Here is a 19,585-nt window from a genome sequence, read left to right as displayed (position 1 = left end):
ACTTGGACTTGAAATGGGATTATTTGTAGCCGGGTCGAAGTCGCGTTCGTTGTCGTAATTAGACGCGCTTTCAGTGCGGCGACTCGCGTGCGTTTTGTGCGCGACATTAAAATCGCGCTCAATGAAAGTCGCTCTCACGTTTGAGTTTCGGTTTTGCTTTTTAAAGAATTATGGCTTTTGAATTGGTTTGGTCTAGTGGTCTGGTCTGGTCTGGTCAGGTCGGATCTGTGTTCGCATTCGCCTGTCATTTGTCGCTCACTTTCAGCTAGAAGCCAACCGGAGACGGAGACAGAGCCGGAGTCAGAGTCAGAGACAAAGTCTAAAGAAATAAGCAAAGAAATGATAAATAAATTTCACCACTTTCATTCTTGGCTGTCAATTTGTATTTTATTGCCTGCTTCTCATTGTCGTCATCATTGCCGCATTGTCTTCAGGCTGTCCATCTGTCCATTTGTTTGATTAGCAACGCGACTCTGGGAAGTGGCACAGGTTCAGCTGCGGTTGCCACACATTCATCTTAGCCGCTCTCTTTCTCTTTCGCTTTTTGCTGTTTCGCTTTTGTCCGTCCGTCTGTCTGTCCGTCTGTGCGTCTCTTTTAGCCTCCGGCTGTTTGAGCAGGTTCCGCTTTGGCATTGGTTTATTTACCAAATATTTGTAGCATTGCAGCACGATTTTAAATCGCGTTTTTATATGTGTTTTATTTGTTTGCATTTCATGGCACGACATTGCGCTTAAGAACTACACCGAAAATCGTGCCCAGCTGACCCATTTGGGCCTCAGTCCAACCGCAGACTAAGCCAACAACACTCTTGTGGTCAGTGGAAGAGTCAACGACGTGTTTACTAGCTTTGTTGCCATGTGTCTGCGACTACGAGTGCTAATGTGTGACTGTGTGTGTGTGCCGCATGTAAAACAGTCCAAACACATTTGACGAAAAACAATAACAACAATCAAATTAAACATCCACAAAGCGAACGAATCGCATAACAGCAGCCTATCAATTTTTCATTAAACAACACAAATTTTGAATACTCTTCAAGTGTATTTGGAGATAAATTTGAGGAAAAGACTGATAAAAACAACTATCTTGAATTTCGTAGAAGATAAAGCGGAGTTGCTCGTATGAATTTTAAACGAATTAGAATGAAATTATAGCTCAGAATTTACACTACACTTAAAAAAATGTAAAAAAATGTCTATAATAATTATAATTATTTAAAAGAAACAGAAGATTTATTCTAAATCAAGAAATTTCATAGAAATTAGAAAGGAATTTCTTACTGAAATATTGAGGTAACTTTCTATAAAATAATTGAAATTACTGGAGTGAATTTGAATTCAATTAACATATAAATACACACAATGCAAAATTAGAATTAGTTGAGAAACTGAATTTTTATCATAATCCCAGAAAGATTCTGAGTATAAAAGAAAATAAAATTGAACTACTCGTAGGATTATTAAAATGACTTCTACCAAAATAAGGAAATGATTATAATGATAATTATCAATTCTTTATGAAGTTCGTATGTTAGAATTCTTCTCTATAAATAATATTTATTTTTTTTAAATCATGTCATTTTCATCAGCTTTTTGTAGAGTACCCTCTTGTAGTCGAAATACCCTTTAGCAAATCGTAAAAAATCACGTCAAATTAATACCAAATTTCGGAGTTGTGAACTAAGTTATTTTGGTAAGTGCACTCACGAGTGCACTCATTTACATAACCCCCGCCTCCCTCTCACATTTATTCACTCCCCCCCTTCAGCCACCCGCCACCCGCTTGGCGCATAATGGAATGGAAACCAGGTCAGGCAATTGTCCAATGTCTGCTTATCGCGAGACGCGGACGCGAGACGCGGACGCGAGACGCGGACGCGAGACGCGGACGCGAGACGAGAGACGAGTTAAGGCATTCATTCCCTTGGCAGTTGGAGGTACAATTAAATGGCGTTTATGATGGCACTTTATCTCTATCTGGAAAGGCCGGAGAGCTCCAAAAACCCGCTATTGCCCGCTATTTCCGCAGCTAGGGCCAGACAGAAATAATATGTAACTCTTATTTTTTCGTATTTTTTTCGTTATTTGGTTATTATTTTGTGATTATGAGCGGAGCGATGTTTTCCGTTTGCAACATGACCGCAAAGTTGAGTTGAAGAGTTGAGGAGTTGCAGAGAGTTAGCCGTAGGTTTGTTTTTTTCTTCATTTTTATTGGAGCACCATTTCCTTAGTTTGTCAAAACTTTTGTGTGACATAATTTCCACATGACATTCACACGATCAGACGGACGGACAGACGGACGGATGGACGGACGAAGCGAACATATAACGGCACAGCAGCTGTCACAAGTCAAGTGACCCAATTACTGGGCCACAAAAGTTCCAGAAGCCGATGCATGTTATACATAACGTAGTGCCTATACTCGTAAATCTAGCCAGAGTCTAGAAGGCTGAGTAAACTGTACCGTCTAAGCGTCAATCCGCCTCTGCTCAGTTGGCTGTTAAATCCAATTAGACACACTTCAATGGCCAGAAGCTGTTTAGCTGTTACAGTTTATTGCCTTGACTTTGGCTTTTGTATTCTTATGTTATATAGTTTCATTATACTAGTTAATATGCGCTGACCTCTATCCATCCATTTAGCCAGCCAGCCATCGACATCTGTTTGCTGTTTTCCATTTTGATCTATTAAGTGCTGTTGCAAACAAAACAAATCAAAACATTTTGCTGGCTAATTGTCCGGTCTATAACCAGTAGCCAAAGCAAGCGAGCCAAGATACTTGGCCCTGGTCTCAAGCGTGAAATTGTATTACGTTCGACATTATTTTGTTTGATTGCTGCTTCCGCAAATGCTACAAAGAGACAATATAGTATAGCATAGCATACAACAAATACGTGCTCCGATATGCGAGCGCACTCGAATGTCTTGTATTATAACACCCATATGAGGTTATCCCCCAATTCGGCATTATGAACTATCAAGTGCATGCTGAGCCGCCCGCTGATTGAGTTCCAACAAAAAACTAAATAATAACACTTTGACAACAGCCATTCGATAGTTGTGTAGCACTTTAGTGATGGTCCATAAAACTAGTGCATGATTAATGGCTATGAATTTAACGCTGTAAGCGGAACTTGGCAACAGGCTGTTTTCTCATAAAGAACCGAGAGAGTTTACATTTTAACGCCTTCAAGTCTTAGAGATTGCGATAGTTATGAACTATTCGATAGATGTGTAGCACTTTAGTGATGGTTCATATAACTAGTAGATGATTAATGATATAAAACTGTTTTTGAACTAATGCTCAAAGCGAAAACTGGCAACAGGCTGTGTTCTCATTAAGAACTGAGAGAGGTTATATTTTAACACATCTAATTCTTAGAGATTACGATAGTTATGAACTCCTATTCGATAGATCTGTAGCACTTTAATAATTGCCTATAACTAATGCATGATTAATGATTTCGGGTCAATTTATCTGAGAGTTGTAAGTGAAGTTTGACAACAGGCTATGTTCTTATTAAGAACTATGGGAATTTACGCTTGTAATTATTTTTAGTGACGATAGTTTTCTACTAGCATTCGATAGATTTGTAGCACTTTAGTTTTGATTAATGATTTCGAGTTCTTTAAACTTAGCGCTGTAAGCGGAACTTGGCAACAGGCTGTGTTCTCATTAAAAACTGTCTGATTTTACACTTCAACGCCTCTAATTTGTAATTATTTGAAGTGACTGCGATAGTTATTGACCATCAGTCGATAGATGTGTAGCACTTTGGTAATTGTCTATAACTAAAATGTAAATGATTTATGTTTATTTCAACTTGGCGCTCTAAGCGGAACTTCCTAAAAGAGAGCGTTTACACTTTAACAGCTTTCATTTGTAACATGACTATCTTTAATGGCTGCGATAGTTATCGACTACCATCTCTAGTTGCGCACACGCCCACATCACCAAGATTGCGTTGTTCGTTGACAGCTTTGAGAGGCTCTTTGGCCTCTTCATCTCCATCGCTATTATTAATTTCGTATTTTGTTTTTCTTGCTGACACTGCGAATTGTTTAAATAACTAATATATTAATAACTTATTTTGTTTTGTCTGTTGGCGGCAGCTGTAGACTCAAGTGTTCTAGCTTGAGGTATTTATAGCCAAATGTCTGGTCAAGTTCTGGCAAAAAAAAAAGACTTTTAGTTTTCGCCGAGGTATTTCAAGTGGCAGATGTATTTAAAGAGGAATTTGGTAATAGGTGACGCTGAAATGTAGGCTTTATTTAATTGCGGATCTGCGCAAATATTTGCACAATTTGAAATATGCTCATAACATTTGCAACACACAATGATGATGAATTAGCGGCACACGACGTCGCAACAATTCAAATTGAATTAACTAGGTCAAAGTTTAACCTCGCTGTGGGGAAGCAAGAAATATGAATAAAAAGCCAACAATATTTTGATATCGATAAAAAATGAGAAACAAATGAGCGCACACTTTTTTTTGTGTATTATTATTATTATACAATTGCACAAAAGTTGCTTAATTGTAAGAAAAGAAACAAACGCAAAAAATTGAAAAATAACAAATTGGCATTTCGAACAAATGATTAATTAGCCGATGAGCCAAGCGCCAACTGACAACCGCCAACTGCCAACTGCGAATTGCCAACAACAACAACAACAACAACCAAGAGTCAAAGCAGTTATCCAATGACAGTTAATTACGGGTTGCAAGTCCATGCGGGCGCCATTCAAGGACAGCAGCAAAGACCCAACAAGGGTGACAGAATACCCAAACCCAAACTCAAGCCAAAGCGAACCTCAACTTACAAAAAGTTCCCATGAAAATACTCATATCAAAATAGAATGGAAATAGAACTGAACTCAAATAGTTTATAGCTCATAAACAACGATTTTCTCAATGTTTCTATGACAGCTATAAAATTTGTTTGTACAAATAACAATTGGTTGTATTGGGAAAACAACTTGTTTATAACAGACAAATTGATCGGCCGATAAATAGAAATGTCTATCAAAGAAGCAGATGGAAAATCTTATGACAATGAAGAGAGAATTCTATGATGAGAAAATCTACATAGAAAATAAAGATAGAGTTATGTTTCCCCTTTAATCTTCAGTATATTACTTATTTGAATAGTACATTGTAGCACTAAATAGTAATAGAAAAGTAATAACATTTTAATTACTATATTTATTCTGTTCTTAACTTGTTTAAAACTTTTTAAAGTTATGCAAAGTCTTAATTTCAGTTTGCCACCTTTAAATTCTACTCACTTCGTAACTTGTTTTTAAATAACTAATTCATTCTCTGTTTGTTTTTAAATGAGTTTCCAAATTACAAAGATTTGGTATCTTATTCAAACTTTAATCTATTCAAAATAAATAGCTTAAACTAAATGGGATCATAAAAGAATGTTTCGATAAGCGCTAACATCAATATTAACGCTAATTTCTATTCATCCATTTAAAATTAATGTTATGCTTTCGAATCAGAATGAAACTTTATTTCCGCTTTGAACAATTTCGAAATTGTTAATAAGGCATTAAATAAATTGCGAATTTCGCAATCGGGGAGCGCCCAACTTAGAACAAACTTGTGGATTTTACGAGTAGTTCAAGTCAAGATCGAGAGAGACAAGACAAGACAAGACAAGAGTCAAGATTGTTGCATAATGGGCAAGTGGAGGAGACTGGAGACTGGGGATCTGAGCTTAATTATAATCATAAATTGTTTGTTGCCGCTGTGATCTTTGACACAGTTGATTGAACACTGTGGCTCAATGGAGTTATAGATCGCCAAACATAAACATATAATGCCCTGGCTGGCTGGCTGGCTGTCTTGGTATGCTTTTGTGGGTTTGGCTTTAATGAAAGTTGCTCGCTTGGCTTGTGACTTGGCATGACCCTGGGCAACACAACACGGCCAACAGCAACAACAGCAACAACGGCGACAACAACAACAACAAACGGGCACCAGACCATTTTCAGGAATTGTACAAAGAGCTTTATGCGGTTATTTCTTTTCTTTTCGTTATGGCTTTTGATACCCTATATATATGTATGTGGTAAGTGAGCCAACAAGAGTGTTATAGATTTGTGAATACGCTTGTAATAGACAGCATTCAATTTACTCAACTATAGTTTGATTTGTATTGGGTTTTTTCTTAATCCATGCTGAAAATTAACTTGCGAAAGATTATTTAAATTAACTCTGAATTAATTATTAAACATTTCAACATTGATTCCAAAAATTGTAAGGGGATCGATCGTTTAATAAACTTTATTGCTATTCATAGTGTAAATAAGGTTTGAATAGTGAATAGAGTATGAATAATTTTTAAAAAAGAATTTTATTATGATTAGTGGTTAAATTGCTCTATTGCTCTCTGAAATTTTATTGCGATGAAGTGAATATACTTTAAGAAAATCTATAAGATGATAATCTTTCCTGAGAGATAACACTTCTTGTGCAGATCTTTAGATGCAACAAATTAAAGGTGAGAGTATTTGCTCTCGGCCAAATCGTTCTATACATTTTTTTGGTTTATCTACCTTTGTCGTGCACACTCAACGTAATTCTACCTACACCTATATCTATATATATATATATGTTTGTGTATATTTGTGTATTGAGGTGTACTTCTACTTATATAAGTAAGTATCTGCACTTATTTACTTGCTTGCTCTTGCTCTCAACACGACTCGACGCGAGTCGAAAGAAAATGAAACGCAAAAATTTGCATGCAAGACAAAGCGGAGACTCAGACTCGGACTCGGACTCGGAATTGAGTTGGGCAAATGAAACGGACACGAAATGCATGAATGAATAAATCCCAAAAGAGACCGACACAAGCAAAAGGGCACACAAAATACACTCAGAACTGGGAATTGGCAACTCGACAGGGATTTTAGAGTCCGAATCCTCTCTCTCTCTTTCTCTCTTTCTGCTTCCCTTGGGGGTTTCGTTTTTAGCTGCATGCGGCAGGTGTCTGAGCTCTTTCACATCTTTTCGACGTGTTTTCTGTTTTCATTATTATTTATCTCTCTCCCTCTCTCTCTCTCGCTGTCTCGCTCGCTGTCTTGTTTCTTTTTCGCTTTGTGTTTTTTTGGCATTTCTTCGAGCTTATCTCACTTATCTGGCGCTGCAGCTCGCACGCTTGTATCTTAAGCTCAGATAACAGCAGCGCTGATATGAAATTGAAATTGAAGTGCCACACTGCTGCTGTGCAAATACTTTTTTGAGGAGATGAAGACCTAAGGCGCAGCCTTGAAACACAACAATTTTGATTCACTGAGTGAATGACTTACTGCCTGACTGACTGAATGGCTGACTGATGCGCTGTCTGTTTGCACAACTGTGTTGCAATGCCCTTCACTTCGGTAGCCTAGTCTTAAGTGTTTTCTAAGCAACATTTCGTTCTTTTTTTTTTTTGTACGTTCTTAAACTGCTTTATCAATTCTCTCGGTCGCAGTCGCTGTCGCCGTCAGCAGCGCAGTCAGCAGCATCCAACATCTGCTGGCAGCAGCTTCTGTTGCGCCTCCTTTTCAGATGTTGTACGTCTTTTGGGCCGGCTTCTTCACAGTTTGCTCAAAGATTCGCCTCGGCTGCGGCTGCGACTGAGACAGAGGCTGCGGCTTCAGCCCTACCAACTTTTCTCTGGCTCTTGCCAGTTTCTCGGTGTAGTTGTTGTTGTTGTAGTTGCTCTGGAGTTCTGTTTGGCGCATGCGCCGCCCGTCGCCGTTGGCTGCAAACTGGTTTTAACAGTTTTCTTGTTGTTGCTGTCGCTGCTGCTGCATATACTACACACATATAGTACATACACATGTACTCCACACTTATGCACATTGCTTTAGCTATATGGGAATATTGTTGTATTTATTTTTGCGCCACCAAAACTTTGCATTACACCACAACAACAACGACATCGACGACAACAACAACAACGAAGACCAGAACCACTTTGGAAATGGAAAAAAAGTTCATAGGTTTATTTCCCTGTTAATTTCGTATTTGCTACTTCTCAATGCTTTTGTTTATGTTTTGTCAGCTGATAAGGTTTATGTTTATGTTCCTATTAGCATATTCCATTTATTACTATTTTCTCAGCTGTTTTCAATTTACGTATAATGTTCTTTTTACTATTGTTTTTTGGGCACTTACAGAAAAGTAATTTCCTATTTTACGCACCTTTGGGGCAAAGATTTTGCGTCTAGTTAAACGCCTTGTTTGGTTGCTTTGTATAATTACGCTTTTATTTATTTATACACAAACTGATTTGCACTTTGATATTGCTATTGATTTCAATTATATATTATTAGTTTCGTTTGCACCTTTTTAAACTTGTTTTTTAGCTTATTTTCTTATTACTTTTTATTTTTTTTGTATTTCTTTCTTGTTGGGGCGATTTCGTTTTTTCAAAAATACGCTTAATTTGCAATCATTTATGCCTTTCTTGCCAATTAATTTTCAAATCGCATTCAAAACTAAATTTCACTTTGTTGATTCGTTGTGTGAGATTTGCTGCTGCTTTTGCTGTTTGCCTTTGCTGCGTTTGGATTTTGTTTTTGTTTTGCATTTCACAAAATGTCCATAAACCGAAACAAAGTAACGTCTTCCAAAAAGCAAAAACACACCGCGTCTACCGCCGTCCGACTCTCCACACTCTACGCTCGACTCGGCTCTCGACTCTGGGACTCGACTCTCGAACTCCACACTCCGGCGTTCGTTAACACGTTAACGTAACGTGTGTTTTTGTTTCTTTTTGTCGTTGTTGCTTGCGAGCAATGCAGCGTTCCGCGATTTGCTACCAACACGGCCAGCAGTCGTTCAAGAACTGAATCGTCGTACCCTCAACGTTATGGAAAACCAACTGCAAGACTAACAGCCGACGCAGAGAGACCAGCAAGCAGCAGCAACCCACCAAGACAATCGACCGACCACGTCGTCTTCGCCTTCGTCTTCGTCTTCATTGTAGTTGTTTTTGTTATCGTCATAGTTATCGTCATCGTTTTGTGCTGTGGATCGTACACTCTCGCTCTCTCTTACTCTCCGGGCTCTCACCTGCGCTCACGTGTGGTTGAGCTCAGCGCAGCTGTTTGCCGCCATTACGTTCCACACAACTTGTGGAACATATTTAAATAGCCGTTGAGTATGAACTCGTTTGCATTCTGCTTTAGGGAAACCAACTGCAAAAAAGGAAAAGATTTTGAAAATTCAAATTGAGGTTTAGTTATTTATTAATTCTCTCTTTTCTGCAAATTAATAAAACAGTGATTTCTCTTGAAATCAACGCAAAAAAGCTTGATAAAATAATATGTAAATTATGTTTAGATGGAAGTTGAACTCAATTCAATTTAATTAGTAAGAATTATTTCAACTTAGTCCAAAGGTTGAATTCTACGCTTAAACTAACATCAGGTGCTTGAGAATTTAATTTATGTACTATAATTAACAGGAATACGTAAAATATAAGTTTGTGACACTTTCAATTATCTTTTGCTAATTGAAAAATTGCTTGAAAATAGCTAGAGCAGACAAACACACTAGAGAATTACAGAGAGGTGTGCAGTCTCTTACAAATTGCCTTTGGAGCTGAAGTGTTTATTAATGTAAAAAAGCGATATCAAAGAAATAAATATTTTTAATGTTTACAAAAATAGTATAAAATAGCTTATAAAATCATTTCTAAGTAATTCCTTTAAATAAAAATTAATAATTTCTCAAAACATAATATTGACAAATATTTTGAAGACTAAATAAACTTTAGCTCCATATCAAAAGCATGCGGATGTAATGCTAAGAAAATAACTTGTGAAAATTTATGACAACATTTAGTATTTGTTTTGAAAACTAACAATTCCAATTATGTTTTATCTTAGTTTTTCAGTTCGACAAAATGTGTGTATAAAAACCTGAAACCAGGTCAGGTTTGTCAATCAGTTTAGTCTTAGAAACCCTGGCAACTAGATTGAAAATATGCAGCTAAAAGTTGGAATTCTTCTGCTAATGCTCAGCGCTGTTTGTGAGTCCTTTGAATTGTACAAAAAAACCTGTGTAAATTGCAAAAAATTTATTAGTAGTGGTTGTGGAAGCTGAAATGACCTCTACACCTGATGATTCAACCACAAGTTCAGGATCTTCATCAACTTCAGCACCACCAGCATCAGTAAGGAGTACATCATGACTTTGATACGCACTTTCAAATTAGAGTCACAATTGAATTCTCATATCTTACTACAATATTCAATTTATCGCAGGATAAAAACAAACTAATCACTCACCTGATCGAACATATCCTGGCAACATCCAAAACGGGACATTATGTTGGAAATGTGGAATTCGATCAGCAGTCAACCATTCTTCGAATTGCAGGAAATCTGGGAGAGGAATCTCTTGCACTGAAGCATCACGCCTATGAGAAGTTCATTAGCTATAATGCGCTGAGATTAAAACTGGAAGGAGACATAGACAGTCGCATTGCAGTCATTGATAACTACTTTCACACTCAAAGGCTTAGCGATGCCTGTAAACTTTTTTATCACCTTCAAAAGAAAGATTTGTTGATTGCCGACACAGAGACGAATAGTCTCAAAGCCTTCAAACTGACAATCAATTCCGAAAATTGTCCTTATCAGACCGTCGACAGTGATGAAAGTGACTCCGACGAGGAGTATGATCCTATTTGGGATATTTGGAATACAATTTTAGGTTAATCAAACACTTTCAAAATATATTAAGTATAACGATTTATTAAATTATAAGTTGCAGACTAAAGAAATAAAAGAAACATTTATTGGCGCTTGTTAAAAATTGGAAATTTATCAAAATATAAATTATTATTCGGAAAAAATTCAGTACATCAAAAAAATAAGTGAACAACAAGAAGCAAATATTCTTTTCCACTTGAACATTAATTTTTATACCCGCTACCCATAGGGTAGAAGGGTATTATAACTTTGTGCCGATAGGAAATGTATGTAACAGGTAGAAGGAGGCATCTCCGACCCTATAAAGTATATACATATATTCTTAATCAGCGTCAACAGCCGAGACGATCTAGCCATGTCCGTCTGTGTGTCTGTCTGTCTGTTTGTCCGTATGAAACACTGGATCTCAGAGAATATATGAGATAGAACTATATTTTTTTTGACAGCATTTGTTATGTTTGCACGAAGATCAAGCTTGTTTCAAATTTTTACCACGCCCATTTCCGTCCACTCAAATAAAAAAAATCGATTAAGGCTAGCGTCGCGAATTTTGATATATACAATAATAACTGTAGTAATTGTGATAAAAATTGCCGAAGTTATTAAACAAATGCTTTATTAAGGCTCTTAGATGATTTGGCTGATAATCTATATTGTGCAGTCTATGGTATATTTTGAATGTGGTCCTATCTTGATATACCAAAAATAGCATTTGCTATATTTTAAGCATTTTTGTAGTATGTTTGATATATTTTGAGAATAATATCGCAATATTTTGGTTTTATTCAGAATGGGTAGCGGGTATCTCACAGTCGAGCACACTCGACTGTATCTTTCTTACTTTTATAGTCGAGTTCATCTGTCCAATAAGAAGAAAATAAATACGCTTATAGCACCCACTATAATACACTGCTTTGTGTAATTATTATTACCTTTTCATCAACTAAAGTTGCACAAACATACTTTTTTATGTATTATTAGTAACAAAACTGCATCATTTATGTTTAGATAAGAAACGAATATGTATAGACTGAAAGGATACATACAGGATAATCAAAAGTTTACTGACTTTTAAGTATTTGCACCGCTATTGAAAGCGTGTAGAGACTTAAAATTTGCTTCATCAAAAAATATAATAAATGTAATAAAAACTGATCTATTTCCATTCAAAAAATAGATCGCTGCATTAAATAGTCGAGCGTTTTATTTTTAAGTACGCAATTTCCACCAATTTGTACCAATTATATATAAATGATTACATAATTGAGTCAAATATGGAAATTTCAGCTTTTCAGTTTATCACTTCTTCATCTCTTCTTTGGGGCGAATTAGCATCTTAACTTCTTTAAGTAAATAGAAGTTATAAGCAACCCGCCAACGTAGATATGGCGAATATGGTGCATTTAAGCTACTGCATAAGAAACAACAAAAATCTATAATTATGAATATTTCTTTGAAAACAAAAATTTGCAATATTTACCAAAGAGCACAATAATCGTACCACCAGCCACTTTCAAACTTGACTGCGCAATTATCATCATCTTTGTCGTTGTCGTGATCGAATGTTGAGAATTTCATGTGTTCAGCCCATATCATGGCATCCTCACTAATAGTTCCATTGAATTTACCCAAACTCAGTGTATATCCATTATCTTCATCAGATATTTTGAAGTCGTCATAGAGAGCGTAGTAAGTTCTTCCATCCTCATTGACCAAATGTATGTAAAGTTCGAAACGCTGCAAGCTCGTGATACGATGCATTTTCTCTAATCCGAGAAAGAAATCACTTTCAAAAGAACCGAAACCTTTGCGATACGTTGCCCAATCCCTAGTGAAATTCTCATTTCCCATAACTCGTTGTTGTATTACAATCCATCCAGGTCCAACTAACTGACTATCGCACAAAACATTGAATAAACCTATGCCAGAGACATTGAGTTGATTTACTCCTGAATATTCTCCGAAAGGGAGGCATGTTGTGGGATTTAATTTATCAAGCTCAGATTGACTTAGGTTAGTTTCACTTTCTGTTGATTTCAATTGAATATTTTTCTGTTCTTCTCTAATGTTCTCTGATGTCCTATTTAATTTGTTGACTTCTGAGCGACTTAACTGAATATCATTTTCATGATTTATTAATATTGATTTACTCTTTTCTAATTCCAATTCAAGTGTTTTCAGATGTTCTGTGTTATTTTTAATATATTCATCTTTTTCAATTAAACTAAGTTTAAAAGATTTTAATTGAACTTGACAATTGTCTAAGTTAGTGGATTTATCTGTTAGTTGTTCTTTTAATTTAATAATCATATTTTATTGTGAATTAATTTCAGATTCCGATTTATCAACCTTATTTTGACACAATTGCAAATCGTTTTCCCCTTTGATTACTTTGTTTTTATACTCATTTAATAGATCTGCCTCCTTCATTAATGTTTCATGAATTCTTATAATTTCATGATATTTTTCCATAAGAATTTAATTCACTTATCTGCTTTTCCTTAGTTTCACTTTGTTCTAACTTATTGCTGAGCTGTCTAATAATATCGAGCAACGGTTTTACAGTTTTTTGGTCTGATTCATACGTCTGATAGGAAGAAAACGTATACACTTTAATCACTCTTTATTCTTCTTAGTATTATGTCTTTGATCTCACTTCATCTCCAGTTGTTGTAGCCACCAAGAATATTTGAAGGACCATCAGTAACAAAACTCCGTTAAATTTTATTCGCCCATTTTAAATGTTTCGACTGCCCGCAAACAAAATGAATTTGGAACTGAATTTCGTAAAAGTCAGTGGAGCCGATGTGGATTCCGCTCAATAGATCTGAGCGAGAGTGGTCAATGAATGATAACCTAGAATCTCGGCCTAAATTCTCTTTCGGCGGAAGTCATTTCAATGTCGGATGATTGTCTGTAATTTTTTCTGTTCTGTTTGTCCAAGCAGCTTCTCCTTAAACACCCATTGACAACAACATTGTTTTCAATTTCTTTCAGTCGCGTGTTGACATTAGGGTCAATCTCCGAAAAAGTCGAAATTATGCTCGAATACTTTCAAACCGACGTGGGACTGAGTTTTTATTAATATATTCTTGATCAGCATCAACAGCCGAGACGATCTAGCCATGTCCGCCTGTCTGTCTATCCGTACTTACTAGGGGTATTCGTTGCTTTGGCTGGCAATCTGGTATATTGTGCCGTCTATGGTATATTTTTAATGTGGCGAATCAAATATTTGGTATGTTTTTAGTATTTTGTAATATTTTCGGTATATTTTGAAAAAAAAATATATCGCAATATTTTGTTTTTATTTAAAATGGGTAGCGGGTATCTCACAGTCGAGCACACTCGACTGTAACTTTCTTACTTGTTAACATAGATCACGACTGTTACTTAAGATTTCTACGCTTTGATAATTACGCTGACTGTAATCTATACGATTTAAAATATTTGTTCAATAAATATCAACTAACAAGCAAGTTCAATCTAAGTATATAGAAAACGAAGTTAAAATACTGAAAATATTGCAGTTTACTTCCAAAACTTGTGAACCTCAGTGAAATTGTTCATAGGCTATAACAACAAAATATTTCTACTACTTCAGTAAATATATCTTTTTTTTAAACTTAATTTTTAAGTTGGCATGTCAACATCTTATAAAATTAGAGAGTGCTCTATATGTTTATCTAATTTCAGCCACAACTTTTACAATTTATAAACGTGTTTTCCCATTCTGTCTATTGAAAATACCTACATCTATAAATAATTTAGGTTAAGGATGGCCATAATTTGTTTAGCTACTTTTTTTTAAGTTCAGAATCCGTACCACATAAGTACATACAAAAACCATAACTCTGTTACGCAACTATAAATTTAAAATATTGTTTACTAGTAACACTTGAGCTATTGGAATATACGTACATAAAAAGTTAAACTTTGAAGGCGCCACATGCGGGCCTTGAGCCTTTAAAATGCAATTACTGGGTTGCAACATAACTCGACTCTTATCAGCGAACTTTAAACGCTTTATAAACAAACTGATGCCCAGAGCCTGTCATCAGTCCAAGCTGCAAAATAGAAGTCAGAAGTCATGTCAGCCCTAAGCCAAGCACTGAAGCTATCGCTGTTGTTTCTTTTGATGCAGTGCATCCTAAGCGAGTCCGTGTTGGAGCAATCCAAGCAACCGCTGGAGAAACTGAACGATATTGTGACGAAGAGAATCCACAGCACTCTGAAGGAGCATCAGGACTCGCCAACGAAATCCCAAGATGAAGAATTTCAGAGACAATTTCAACGCTTGTCTTTGGCTGCTGCTCTACCCCTTGATAAGCTGGACGAGAAGATCAGGGCATATCATGCCTACCGCAACTACGGTGAGAAGAAGCAGAGTAATTCGAATGCCGATCAGTCTCTTATCCGTCAAGCGAATGAATCGGAAAACTACACTGCCTTCGAGAAGCGTGTGATCAGTCTGCTCGAGAAACTGGGAGTCTACGACAGATACACTGAGCGTGTCTTTCGGGCTATTTTCAGTGATGACAAGTTACTCAAGGCATTAAAGAAGAGACTCGACGAACTCGACAAGGATAAGGACGACTCCAATAAGAACAAGAATAAGAATAAGGATAAGGACTTTGACTGTTGTCTGTGGGATTTCATTCATAGCTTGTTTTAATATTTTTTTCATTCGATTTTTTTTACTTTCATAATATACTTTTATATTGTAATACTTTTTATAAATAAACATGCATATAGCTATTGCAATAGCAATTTATTGTGGATCTATTGTTAGGAACATAAATTTTGCAAAAAAGATAAATTCTCAGTTCTTCTTCTGGTTTTTTGTGTAATAGATTTTTCACAATATTTTTCTTGTTTCTTTAAAGGTAATCTCATCTGAAGAAGCACTTTGAAATACTTTGGATATCGTTAGCTACGATACATATACCATATCTAAATTCACTTTCAATATTAATTCCTACGACTTTAGCATACTCTTCTACTGATTTAGTTTAGCTATTTATTTCTCAGTACATAAGGAAAACATCTTCCTTGACTTTCCACTTTTCTTTCTTTGAACTTTTCGGAATTTGAAAATGTTTTTCATCTAGCCGGTGCATGCTAACGGTTGATAGCTTGATCTGTTGACTTTAAGCCACGACTGGAGTGTTGGTCAAGTCAAGCAATACGAAGTCAGAAAGTCAGAGAGTCTTTTGGCCGCAGTTAGTAATTTACATGCAAGAGCTCTGGCAATTGACAGCTCGTTATGGTGATGAGAGGGCGGCTCACGCGTCTCTGGCGCAAAAAACCAATAAAGTGCATTTAAAGCTGCCCCTGCCAAACCCCCCTTGTTAACCGCTCCCCCCTCTCCCGATGCTCGACAGCCTTCAACTGCCATGTGAGACGCAACTGCAAGTTCAGCTCCAAGTTGCAGCGATGCAACGATCCACTTAGGCTGTCGGCTCCATCTGGCAGTGGCATCGACATCGGGCATCGGCTTCGACGTCGACATCAGGTTCGATCGAAGGGCCAGTCCATCGGAGTCCACATTGAACCGGGCCACATTTCACTATCGTGCGCGTTGAAACAAAAAGTGTTGGCGTGCTGCCTGCTGCATCCTGACCACAACACAGACCACAGCACAGACCCCAGCCACAGCTTTAGCCACAGAGTCTCAGTCAGAGTAAGACTTGCAGTCAGAGTCAGCAACTGAGACTGAGACTGAGAGCAGATGCAATCGCCAGACAGTTGCCCACTCAGCATGGATGTTGCACCTCTGCTTGTTATTGTTGTTGTTGTTGTTGCTGCTGCTGCTGCTGTTGCTGTTGTCGTTTATCAGACAATGTCGCGTTTGCAGACAGTTTGAAGTTTAACAAGTTGTCGAACGCAGAACGCGGGGTTTATTTGTTTTGCTCCTTTTTTTGTTTCAGTTAGCCGGCTTTATAAATAGCCACAACTCGGATCTCTATAATACTCGCACTTATGTTTATCCCCCTTTCCACTCTCCCTCCATCCCTCTCTCTCTCTCTCTTGACTCGGTCTATGCGTTGATCAAAGGTCAGACAAAGTTTTCAGTTTCCGTTTCAGCCGCGTCGCGTTGCTCTACTAGGTTTTGGCATTGCTCTGCGCCCAAGGCATTAATCACAAACAACAGTGGTCAGAAAAGTGGACAGACAGGCAGACAGACGGATCGACGGACCGAAAAGATACATACAGTATTCATTTGTGTATACATATGGCAATTATAGACGCTCTCATATCATAATCGGGTCATCGTTTTGTTGATTTTCTCTCTTTCGCTTCTTAATACCGTGTCGAGCTGTGCTGTAGAGGTAAAGGCAGCGCCAGCTTATCGCCCAAATTGGCATCGCACACCAATTTGGTCAAACAAAACGGCCAAATGAGACTTTCGTTGGCTCAGACAGCAACATTTGTTTATTCAAACTTATGAAACAATTTCTAGTAATGTGAGACAGGCAATTGGAACTATTTGGCATGTGGACCCAAGAAACTATGCAACTTTCAGATACTCTGGAATAGTTTTTGTAAACTTCTATAGACTGTTTTCGTAATATTTCAAGCCTGCGAACGATAGATGGCGCTATTAATGCATATCAAATTTGTGTTCTGAGCTTTTTCACCTTACTTTACTGTTCTTAAGAAAAGTTTTAAAAATAATAAAAATGTAGGAATAAGAAGTATTATATACAGAAGATTTTCGCAAATTAACTTTCTCTAAAACTCGATTCTTACAGAAATGATTTAATGATTTATTTGAATTGAATCTTGTTTTCTTGCACACAGTTCAAAAACATAAGTTACATATTTTTATTAATTAAAAGTAAAAAAATATATAACCATTGTATTTTTGAGCTAGCTTTTTTCACTTTTATCTTATTAAAACGTTTAAAATAAGAACATTTTAGAGGAATATCAAAATGTATTTGAGAAACTACAATAACCATGCGAAAGTCTTCTTTATAAATACTTTTATTTTTATCCATTTTGAAGAAATCTTCCCAAAGCATTTAAGCAGAGCCCAATAGCTCTTAATTTTCTCTATATATAAACATATTTCAATATTATGCTGTTTGACTGAAATTACATTTATAAATATCTATATAATTATGCAAGTTTGATTCTAGATGCTGTCGCGTCCTTAATTCGTATCAGAATCAGGCAGCAGCAGCCCACAGACTTGTTAAGTATCCATCCACATTTGTAATCTCGACGGCTGTTGCTGCTGTTGAGGTTGTTGTTGCTGGGGCGCTGCGATTGCGATAAATCATTGACTGGCGCAGCAAAGTAGAGCGTTGACATGTGAGTCGAAAGAGAGTTGCGAGGGGCAGCAACCAACAACAACAACAGCAGCATCAGAAGTTGTGGCAGTGGCAACAGCGAGGCTGAAAGAAGAAAAGAAAAATGCGCACAACACGGAATTAATGTCAACAGCATTAGAAGATTGACGACAACAACAAAATGCCAACCAAAGCGCAGATCGAGACATCCATCGATAGATGTCCACAAAGAAAGAAAGAAAGAAAGAGAGAGAGAGGGGAGGCTGGTTGGTTGATTGGAGGGAAAGCGAAAACGGCAATGACAAACTTCTGACAATTAAAAAATAAATACCAATACGAGTACAACAACAACAGTTACAACAACAACAACAACCGACTGCAGCTGCGACGAATTGAGGGCTGAGGTCCGAAAATCGATATACGATAATCGACAGCCGAAGCTCGTAACTCGTAACTCATAGCAATGAGCTTTCATTCAGCTGTCTGTCCGCTGTGGCTGTCTAAGCTGTCCGCTATGAAATTGACAGTTGATATTTCAGCGCTGATGCAATAATTGCGCATCAAAAGTTGCCATCATAATGTGGCCTATAAAAGGACTTGGGCCAGGACGAGTTGCATACTCAAAATGCGGCTACAACGTTGTATTGTTCTACTTCTCGGCTGGCTTTGTCCATTGGCCTGGTCAAAACTCAGCTTCGTGCCGTGCAACGAGTCCGAAGTGGCCACAGGTAAAAAAGAAGTGATAACTATTCAAAAATAAATTTAAATTTAAACTAAAAAGTAACTCATATATCAATAAAAGAGATAGCTAATTTATATTATTTTCATATGAATTACTATTCTTCGCAAGTAAAGTAACGCGAAAACTTTAACGCCTAATCCATATTTTTATGTGTGAAAAAAATCAAACAATGAATGTTTCAAGTTTCATAAATAATAAAGGAAATAAATTCAAATTAATTAAATTAAAATTAAATAGACAATAGAGAATAATAATGATAATAGAATTAATAATTCCTTAAAAAAGAATCGTTTTTGTGAAGTTTCCAAATGTATGTTTTCATCATTCATTCATGCTCGATCTCTAGTGATATGTAATTGAAATGTGTGTATGCAGCTCTCTCGCAGATCATCAATGGACTGAAGCCTCGCCAGCTGGCCATCTTAGCGCTGCCCAGTTCGCGACACGATGACAGCATTCAGGTGGAGGAGTTTCTGCAGCGACTGCATCGACTCTACTACAAGTCGGTTATATTTTACGATCTGGAGCTGTTCTTCGCCTACATCGAGGCGAATCTGCTGGGCGCCATTGAGTGCGTCAACTTGATTTTCCACCAGCCGGACGACCTGTCCACACTCATCCAGGAACGTCGCCTAGCCCATCGGCTCAGTCTTTTCATCTTCTACTGGGGCGCCAAGCAGCCGCCGTCTGGGATGCGTGTTCGCTTCGAGGAGCCAATGCGTGCGGTGGTCATCACGCGACCCCGGCCCAAGGCATTTCGCATCTACTACAACCAGGCAGCACCAACCGGGACGAGTCAGCTGCGACTGGTCAACTGGTACG

General features: G+C 37.2%; 3 protein-coding genes across 6 annotated transcripts in view; 1 reads left to right on the top strand and 2 right to left on the bottom strand.

Annotated features, from left to right (window-relative positions):
- Positions 1–8,888, bottom strand: part of LOC117564010 (probable basic-leucine zipper transcription factor N) — a 32,341-nt gene extending 23,453 nt beyond the window's left edge. Inside the window, exon 1 of one of the 2 annotated variants that reach the window (XM_034242601.2) lies at positions 8,178–8,888. The gene's annotated coding sequence lies outside the window, so the exon portion shown is untranslated. The remainder of the gene's footprint in view (positions 1–8,177) is intronic. The other variant, XM_034242600.2, reaches the window with a different exon arrangement.
- A 712-nt stretch (positions 8,889–9,600) lies between these two features.
- LOC117564011 (uncharacterized) lies at positions 9,601–10,833 on the top strand. Of its 3 annotated transcripts, XM_052002645.1 has the most exons (4): positions 9,619–9,705; positions 9,896–10,038; positions 10,097–10,182; positions 10,274–10,833. In XM_052002645.1, exons 2-4 carry the CDS (start codon positions 9,993–9,995, stop codon positions 10,727–10,729), a joined length of 588 nt encoding a protein of 195 aa, XP_051858605.1. In that variant the 5' UTR covers positions 9,619–9,705; positions 9,896–9,992; the 3' UTR covers positions 10,730–10,833. The 3 variants fall into 3 exon arrangements, 2 of the variants coding, with proteins under 2 accessions (XP_051858605.1, XP_034098496.2); XR_007954587.1 differs by lacking the exon at positions 10,274–10,833 and having other exon boundaries at positions 9,601–9,705; positions 10,094–10,183; XM_034242605.2 differs by lacking the exon at positions 9,619–9,705 and having other exon boundaries at positions 10,094–10,182.
- A 1,133-nt stretch (positions 10,834–11,966) lies between these two features.
- On the bottom strand, positions 11,967–12,960 carry LOC117564782 (fibrinogen-like protein 1). Its single transcript, XM_034243685.2, has 2 exons — positions 12,204–12,960; positions 11,967–12,134 (listed from the first exon to the last, which is right to left on the bottom strand). Exons 1-2 carry the CDS (start codon positions 12,572–12,574, stop codon positions 12,023–12,025), a joined length of 483 nt encoding a protein of 160 aa, XP_034099576.2. The 5' UTR covers positions 12,575–12,960; the 3' UTR covers positions 11,967–12,022.
- Between the last annotated feature and the right edge of the window lie 6,625 nt (positions 12,961–19,585).

The sequence above is a fragment of the Drosophila albomicans genome, chromosome 2L (genome assembly GCF_009650485.2).
Source record: "Drosophila albomicans strain 15112-1751.03 chromosome 2L, ASM965048v2, whole genome shotgun sequence".
Classification (NCBI taxonomy): domain Eukaryota; kingdom Metazoa; phylum Arthropoda; class Insecta; order Diptera; family Drosophilidae; genus Drosophila; species Drosophila albomicans.
Note: the sequence above shows the minus strand (reverse complement) of the source record. Positions and strands in the feature narration are given on the sequence as shown.

Bases quoted from the DNA above. Each gene is read 5' to 3' on its own strand.
- LOC117564011 (XM_034242605.2), top strand. From the start codon at position 9,993: ATGCAGCTAAAAGTTGGAATTCTTCTGCTAATGCTCAGCGCTGTTT. The intron at 10,039-10,093 runs GTGAGTCCTTTG...AAAATTTATTAG, and splicing joins GCTAATGCTCAGCGCTGTTT to TAGTGGTTGTGGAAGCTGAA. The intron at 10,183-10,273 runs GTAAGGAGTACA...AATTTATCGCAG, and splicing joins CTTCAGCACCACCAGCATCA to GATAAAAACAAACTAATCAC.
- LOC117564782 (XM_034243685.2), bottom strand. From the start codon at position 12,574: ATGGGAAATGAGAATTTCACTAGGGATTGGGCAACGTATCGCAAAGGT. The intron at 12,135-12,203 runs GTAAATATTGCA...TTTCTTATGCAG, and splicing joins TACGATTATTGTGCTCTTTG to TAGCTTAAATGCACCATATT.